The 8851-nt window shown below is 42.3% G+C and overlaps 1 gene segment (V, D, J or C); it reads left to right on the top strand.

Moving 5' to 3' along the window:
* Positions 1-7462: 7462 nt before the first annotated feature.
* LOC126505225 (T cell receptor beta variable 3-1-like) lies at positions 7463-8017 on the top strand. The segment is given in 2 exon segments: positions 7463-7607; positions 7704-8017. Coding segments are annotated over 2 exon segments (363 nt in total).
* Positions 8018-8851: the final 834 nt, after the last annotated feature.

Genomic DNA, 8851 nt, shown 5'->3' on the forward strand with positions numbered 1-8851 from the left:
GTGACCTCTCTGTAATCACACTCCTTGGGCAGAAAAGACATGATCCCTGGGGAAGCTGGCTAGCTAGACTGCTGAATCCGTGAGCTCTGGGTTAAACATGTGACCCTGCCTCAGAAAGTAACATGGGGCGTGATTGAAGAAGGCAGATGGCATCTACCTCTGGCTTCTACACACACATCATACCCGTACACACATGTGTACACTTCACAAAATGTGTCACGGTAAAGAAAATATCAAGGTGCAGGCAGAAAGGAACAACCTAAAGTTGTTTGACAGACTGGGTTTCAAGGAAAATCAAGACAAAGAATAGATATTCAGATAATTGGAAAAGGGTCACTTTAAGAGAAGAATGGGGACATTTGCCTTGAAGGGGAGTAGAATCTGAACAAGTTATTCATGAGGGCTGAGTTATATTTCATCCCTGCACCTGCCTGCCTGGGCCTTCTCCAACACGAGAAGCCTGCAGCCACTGCCTGCAGGTGGCAGTGGATGCAGCCCATAGGAGCTGAGCGGGCCTGCAGCTACAGACTGTCATAGTGAGCTGCTGACAGCACCCTCTGTCTACTGACACTCCCTCCTCTGCAACACACAGGTGAGCAGGTTTCTGTAGTGTAGTGGTTACCGCATTCGCTTAAGACACGAGTAATATCCAACAGTCAAGGACACAGGACACAGTAGGGGCAGATGTTCTTGTAATGAGTCTAGACTCTGGCAGTCGTGCAGCCTTCACTGTCACTATTCAGAGGTGAGAAGGAGGGAAAAAAAAGGTGAAGAGTGTGCTTTACTTCAGAGCTTGTGTTTATAAGAGACCAACTCTAAAGTATCCAGTCCTAAAAAGCAGTGACATGGAATCATCCTCCTATCCTAAAATTTTAACTCTTCCCACCAAATCTTTTAAGCATTTTTTTTAAAAATATCGCACCTATTCACATAGAAAATTTAAGTAGAACTATAGTATAATAGAAATAATATAGAAAGTTAAAGTTATCTTAAATTCTACTATTAAAGTAATAGTTTAAAATGTGTAGCAAGAAGGAAGAGAGGAAGGGAGGAAGCAAGGGAAAGAAAGAAGGAGGAAGGGAAGGAAAGAGGAAGGAGGAAAAGAGCAAAAGAGAGAATGAGAGAGGGAGGGGGAGGGAAGGAAGGAGCAAGGAGAAGATAGAGTAAGGGAGAGAGGAAGAAAGGCGTTCAGACTTGAAACATGAAAGTCTCTCACTTTGCAATTTAGTTTGCACATAATGTTTAGTCAAATATCAAATTTGGAATTCTCCATTCATTTTGAAGACTCTTGGTTTATCATCGTACAATTTGTCTTTGTCACCACGGTGTCTTGCCTTGTCTGGGATCACATTCTCTCTGCTGAACTACTGAAACAGTGCTATTAAAACTCTTCTCTTTCTGGATTTAGTTTCTTTCAATGCATTCTCCACAGCACTGAACTAGATAACAGACAGATCATGTAACTCCAGACTTAAATCTATTTTAGCTGCTCCACTGAGATTAGGTCAGATCTGAATTCTGGGGCACAACAAAGAAGCTTACCCCACAGTGAGCCTTCCCAAAGCACCAGTCAATACACACCCTGTCAACTTCAGTACTATTTCAACACCTCTCACTTTCGTTCTCCAGCTAAGTGAAGTCCTTCCTAAGGTTTCCTAACAACCTTCTTTCCTGTTGTTATGATAACTTCCACTTAAACATTGTTTGTGTGAAACTATGTGTATACATTGTGTTTGTCCCAAGCAGTTTTCAATTTCCCGAGGCTACAATATTTTACTTGCTAACCAATATGCTTCAACTTGAGAATGAACCTAGCACATAGCATCTGATGATGAATAATTGCTGAATGAGTGGATGCTGCATTTTTCCCTGGTCAATCTTCTACTTATCCATCAAAGGTCATCCCAAGTATTACCTGTTCTTGGAACTAGTCCAAAATTTCTTCTGTCTGCTCTTATCTTCATTTTCCTTTTGTCAAATCTACTTAGATGCCTTCATTCATCTGCTGTCATTCTTTACCTTGTTACAGACCCAGTGATATTACATTTTGGGTTTTGTGATTTTGCTGAGTGCAGTGGCATTTCAATTGTATCTTAATAATAAGACTGCCTGAATATCTGAGAGTTAAACAGTCTCACTGGTCAGCCTTACAGACCAGGTCATGATAACACACACCTTTAATACCAGTAGCCAGACTAGTTGCCATGGAAACCAGTTGGTGCATGCCCTTAATCACAGTGGTGCACATCTTTAATTCCAGCCCTAGAGAAGATTATAAGCTGGCAAGAAACAGCTCTCAACACACAGTCTGATTCTGAGATACCTAGAGACAGGATCACCATTTTGGTCTGAGGTTGAGGTGAGAGTCAGTGGCTGGCTGATTTGCTATTCGGATCTTCAGGTTGAACACCAATTTCTGACCCTGAGTTGTTATTAATTGTGCTTCATTTAATAGTTCTTCAGATGAGAGTTTTGATTTCTTTGTCTATTTCTTCAATTAATTTTAAGTTCCACTAAGACATAATTTTGTGATTAAGCTCCAAATGCTGGGCCTAACACAGTGTTTCCTTATTCTATTGGACAGTAAGCTTCATTTATAACTTTACTGCTAAGGATAGTCTAGATTTTCTCCTAGGGGAACCAGAAGGCCTCCCAAATCATCCAGATAAAACATTTCTTGTGCTGAAGGAGAAAACTCTGTTCTTAGAGCTACTGAGTGTTTATTCTGATTACTGCACCTTGGGATCACAGGATCAGGACACCAGTCACGATAGCATAACTGGTCACCATAGGCTAGAGGTGGCTGGACAGTGTGGCTTCTAAGTCAGTTAACAGGTGAATTGAGATAAGTCAGCTACTAACCCAGCAAAGGACACATTTCTCTCTTTGTATAGCGGCTAGAAATCTTAGAAGTGCCCTTAAACTGGCTTCTTGATGCTGGGAAGCAGCATGCCAACCAGAGCAAGCAAGCTTAGATTTTTGGCTCTTCAGCAGTAGTTGAAGTAGTTCTTAGAAAACAGAATTGGTTAGAGAAAACCACTAGGTGTGGTGGCTCATGCTCGTAACTCCCAGATTTGTGAGGCTGAGGAAGGAGGCTGCTCTGAGTTTGAAGTTGTAGTGAGTCCCAGTGTAGTCTGTGTTATGGAGAGATCTCTTGTAAACCTCTACCTCTGCCCCAAACAGAGAGATGCTGATGTAGAATACAAGACTGACTAGATGCCAGGATTTGGCAGAAAACCTCTCCTCCAAATGATGCTCTCTAACTGTTCCTTTCTTGAATGCCCTCCCTGCTCTGAACACAGAAATCTATGCCTTATTGATTGGAACAGTCTGTATATCATGCAGTGTGATTTTTAAAGCTGCTTCACCTTAGTGCTGGTTGTCCAGCTACTAAATTCACACATGATATCACAAAACATACATCTTATATTTTTAAAGAAAAATTACTTATTTTTAGTTTGCCCTATGTCCCCTTAGTTCCTTACAATCAGTATCCTTGAATATTGTTAACAAGTTTGGCAGCCAGAACATAGCAGGGAGGAGTATTTCATGACATAATTCAGGGCAGTTTTTCTAATGCTGAGACAGCAGCTTCTGTCTGTGGTTCTGAGGCCTGGAGTCTGAGCATATGAGTGGGAAGTGATTAGAATGTTTTCACACCTGGGGATATTCACACCTCCCAGGTCCATTTTCAAGGCAGCAAGTGGTGTGGCGGGCTTAAGGCATGTAGCCAGGAGCAGTTGCTATTTTTAGCAACATACATTTCTCTTTCCTATTTTTTATTATTTCCTTTATTTTTGATATAATATGATTACATCATTTCTCTCGTCCCTTTCCTCCCTCCAAACTCTCCCATATACTCCTCCTTGATCTCTTAGAAATCCATGGGCTTTTTTTTCATTAATTATTCTTACATGATACACACACATATATATCCTAAATATAACCTATGCAGTCTGTGTAATGTTGCTTGTACGAATGTGTTCAGGGCCGACTATTTGGTATCAGATAATCAACTCGTATGTTCATCCCTCGGGAAGACCATTTCTCCAGCCTCACCACTCCTTACATGCCTGTAGTTCTTTATGAAAGGTTGAAGCCTGGGGGCTTTCCCCCATCTACTTGCCACTTCTATGGTGGTTTAAGGTGATTTCCAAATTCTGGAAAGTAAGTATGAGGCTATGTCAAAAAGGACAAAAAAAAAAAAAAAAAAAAAAAGAAGTGGTTAAGGTAGAGCCTGAAACCTGATAAAGACCAAATGCAGATAAGATTATTTTTAAAAAGCACAAAATAGTCAGGATGGAGGACGAGATTCTAGGACTTGCATCAAAAATCACCAGTGCTTCCCAAAGAACAGGATGAATGGAAAAGAACAGAGAGATACAGAGGGCTCAGAGTGCCCATGTTCAGTGTCTGTCACTACCAACCTCACACTTGCAAGATCTGTCTGGACCATGTGAGGTCAGACAAAGCCTCCCTTTCTGTCACATTATTGGTGTCCTGAATTATACAATAAGCCCATTTGTTGTCCGTTATTTATGTGTCTTCACCAAGGCACCTCCTGATTGGTTTAATAAAAAGCTGAATGGTCAATAGGATAGAATTAAGAGGGAATTCCAGGAACAGAGAGGAACTCAGGATGAATTTAGGCATGTGAGAGTCACAAGCCAGACAGAGAGAGGAAAAGGAGGTGCTAGATGGAAGAGAAGCAACACCATGTGGCAGAACACAGATGAATATAAATGGGTTAATTTCAGTTATAAGAACTAATTGAGACAAGCTTAAGCTAAAGGGTAAGCTTTCATAATTAATAACAAGTTTCTATGTCTTATTTGTGAGCTGGTGGCCCAAAGGAAAACCTGACTACACACACTGCCAATTAAAAGATGACTGTTGTCAGAGGAATAAAGAATGAATTCATATGTCTGTGCAGAAGAGGGTCCTGGGCAAGGGGGTGGAGACAGCATAAAGGGAAAAGGCTATCAGAGCTTGAGTGTGGTGTTAGAGTACAAACGACCATGTGAAGAAGTCTCATGCAGGTGGTTAGACCCCAGCAAACCGAGAAGGTCATACAGGACAACACAGACCTTGTGTGGGGTGTGAAAAACTGGGTGGAATGAGGTCTTCTACATGCTTCTCTTCAGGCTTGAGGAGTCAGAACACGAACAGGGTGGGGAGGACGTTAGCCGGTGAGAGAGGGAGACTGCTGAAGTAGTCAGCCGGCTGTCTGCAGATTGATGATCGGATATGTAAACATATTAAGACTAACAGATGCCAGGTTTCTCAGCACTGTCTAAGAGAGAAGCAAACATGGAAAAGGAGAATGCCAGAAGAGAATGAACTACAAATATTAATAACCTCCTGGCTTTTCAGTATGGATAGACAACTAGAAAGACCTGTGCGTGTGTGCAGTTGTCTGTATACTGTGTGTGCTTCCTACTTTAGCTTTTGTAATTTCCAATACACTGGGAACAGAGTCAGATCCCAAACACTTAGAGCTAGAGCTCTCACCCTGTGTCCTAAATCTCTTAACAGAAAGAAGACAGTTTTCTTCAGTGAAGTAATAGCTAGAAAACTGAAGAAGGGGAAACATGGAAACGTTTTGCGTCATAAAGCAATGGAATCTCCAAATAATAATGGGATCCTGACAGGAAGGGGGGTTTAAAGAAAGGAAATATCGATATTCCACTCCAGCAGCTCCTTTAAACAATGCTTGGCACACATTGAAAAGCTGCTGTTCCATGGTCACCTTTAAAGTACAAACGTTCAACTGACTCATGCCAGAAAAAATGTATTAGTCAGTTACGTTCCCATCTTAAATCTTGAGATGGAACTTTCAACTTATCTGAAACTGCCAACATAATAGGCCAGGGCCAACAGTACCACACTGGAAACACTCTTTGTAATATTTTGGCATGCTCTTTACATGTGATTGCTTATTATTTACCATTGCAATAATCTATTCAATCACTAAGAAATACATTTAACTGCTCGTACCCCATACAGCACTGTGATAGAGTTGGGAGACACTGGAGTTCTAGGAGACACTAGTCTAGGAGATGAGTGGACATCGTGGTAGAAGGTTACCCCAAAGACTGAATGTTTGGCAGGGGCTTGCAAATAATTGTGTTAGCCTGTACCTGCATCCAACTTTCAATGAAAATGAGAATCGGGATTATTTAGGTGCCTTAAGCAATTACGTTTAAATTTTCCCAAAGTGTGCACTGCAGCTTTTAGTCTCAGCGTTCAAGAAGAGTGCTATTCATTGGTGATTTTAAAACAAAATAAAATAGCCTATTTCATAATAGTCTAGTTTACTCCTCTCTTCCTAGTGTGTGAGAAGAGACAGACAAGTAGGAATGCATTGAGTACTTTTTAACTAATTTGGGGGTGCTTAACCAATAGTTGATGGTTTCAATCAGCACATCTTCAGGGCTTCAAATGCCTCCCTTTGTTCAGCACCCTTGGTTAATCCTTCTGTGACTCTTGAGCTCCTGAACCAGGGGATAGGGGTTGGGGGGAAATGAGGACCGGGAGGAGCATAATGTGCTTGTTTGTCCTCTAGGGGGAGCTATGACTTCACTGAAAATTTTCTACTCACTATATTTATTATTTGGGAATTTCAAATAATAATGCACCCCAATCACTCACCTCCCAGTCCTCCTAGGTCTGGTCTGCACCCCAACCCTTGTGATCTTTCCCCTTCAAATAAGAAGAAAGAAAGAAAACAATAAAAGAAACAAGTTCAATTTGTGTTGCCCCTAAACTCACAGGTGCTGGCCAGGGGCCAGCCTCGTGAAGAAAACAACTGATGGCTTCTTGTGGGGGAAGGACTCAGTTTTCACTGAAACTCTTGAGGCTATTGATGGAGGTGGGTGAGCAGGGAGTTGGGCAGAAAGTAAAGCATCTGGCTCTCTGTTTCTTGCTCTGGTTCAGAGATGATATTAGTACAAATCAAAGATACTAAGACTTCTTGAACCTGTAGGGTATTGTTCCTGAAGGCTCTCTGCATGTCTCTTTTCCATAAGCAGGTTCGGACTGCTCCAAGGTGTTCCCAGTGGGGATGGGGTGCAGTTTGTTCGTCTCTGTCCCCTCTCATCGCTCACTGAGGTGCTTCTTACTTTGTTATCAAATTACTGTGTCTTGAAATGATGTACAGCTGACTTCAGAAAAGGCTCTGATGAACAATGAGGCTGCCTTTCTTAGGATAATGGGTCCATGGGAATCAGAAGGAAGGGTGTCTATCCAAAGGAACTGAATCGGTGTCGGGGGAGAAAGAGGTAGTACAAAGCAGAAAGGAGAAAGGGTGTACCATTTGCTGGTGCAAGCGACTGTCTAAGAAGCCTCAGGAGGCAGCTGGGTACGGTAGGTGTCCGGGAGCCTATGTATGTATAATAAACCCTGACGATCATAAAAGGCAGAGAGGAAGTGTGAACTGAAACCACCTAACAGAAAGAGGGGGCACCCAAACAAATCCTTTCACAGCGTCGGTAAAAGGTAGCTAGACAGACGGGACCCAAAGAGGGAGGCATCGACCCCATCCTGTGTGGACACTGCCATGGGTTTCTGGTTCTTCAACTGCTTGGCCCTTTGTCTCCTGGTGGTAGGTGAGTCTTAGCCTTGCTCCATACATGTCTGTATTTTCCATGGAGAAGCCTTTTATAATTAACTTGAGGATTAAATTTTGTTTCTTATCCCCACAGGTCCAGTGGACCCTAGAATTACCCAGACACCAAAACATCTGGTGGCAGTCACAGGGAATGAAAGGACCCTGAAATGTAAACAGTATCTAGGTCACAATGCTATGTACTGGTATAGACAAAGTGCTAAAAGGTCCCTAGAGCTCATGTTTTCCTATAACTATCAAGCACTTGTTGAAAACCAGACTATCCAAAGTCGCTTCCAACCTCACAGTCCAGCGAAATCCGACTTAGAGCTTCAGATCTCCGCCCTGGAACCTGACGACTCAGCCACATATTTCTGTGCCAGCAGCCAAGACACAGCCCTGCAGAGCTAATGCCCGCCTGTACACAAACCTCCTCAGTCTATCCAGGAAACTGTTGGCTGTACCAGGTCCGCCCGAGCCCCAAGGCTCCATCAGTAGTCCACAGGACTCAAGTAGAAACCTCAGACCACAACACCTGCCAATCAGATATTACCATGCCAAATCCAATGTTTTTACAGCAGCAGTCTGACTTGAGTAACACAGGGTCTACAGTTAAATAAGGGACTTACAAACTCAATTTTAAATTGTTTCAAGGGTTTGCAGTCCTGAGAAATCTTTTATCAACCACTTAACTATTCTTAGCAATTCTCTTTCCATCTGTACTCCCATGTGACTTCTCTTTGTAAGAAGAGCCTGTACCTCAGTCCTCATTCTGGCTCCAAGTTTGCTTACACGTTCTCCTTGACATCCCATCTCCTCCCATGTCCTCTTTGAGTTCCTATAACCCAGGAAAATCACTCCTTATTTGATCTGTACCACTATTGGATTTTCTCTCCTTGCTTATGGTCGGGTTCTCAACTCTCACTTTTTCTCCCATTGGGGCTTTTAGCAGTTTCATGCTTGACTTTTTCCTTGCATCTCTTTAATCTTCATGCTCAGTCCTTGCACTCTGTATTGTTAGTTGTAGAGTCTGATGCCTCTGAATTGTTGCTCACCACTGTAACAAAGAGGAAAATCTCCTGACATTTCTGAGAAAGCTTTAACTCTTGGAACTTCCTTGCTGAACCCCAATTTCCCACTAATTACTTCAGGTAATGCCCTCTATCTTGTGTGCAACATCAGATCTTATAGGCAGAACAGAATCCTGAATCCTTGGTGTCTGGTATATGAACAGTACTGTTTGCT

The sequence above is a fragment of the Alexandromys fortis genome, unplaced genomic scaffold (assembly GCF_014885135.2).
Source record: "Alexandromys fortis isolate MF-2015 unplaced genomic scaffold, M_Fortis_MF-2015_v1.1 scaffold_57, whole genome shotgun sequence".
NCBI classification, from domain to species: Eukaryota; Metazoa; Chordata; class Mammalia; order Rodentia; family Cricetidae; genus Alexandromys; species Alexandromys fortis.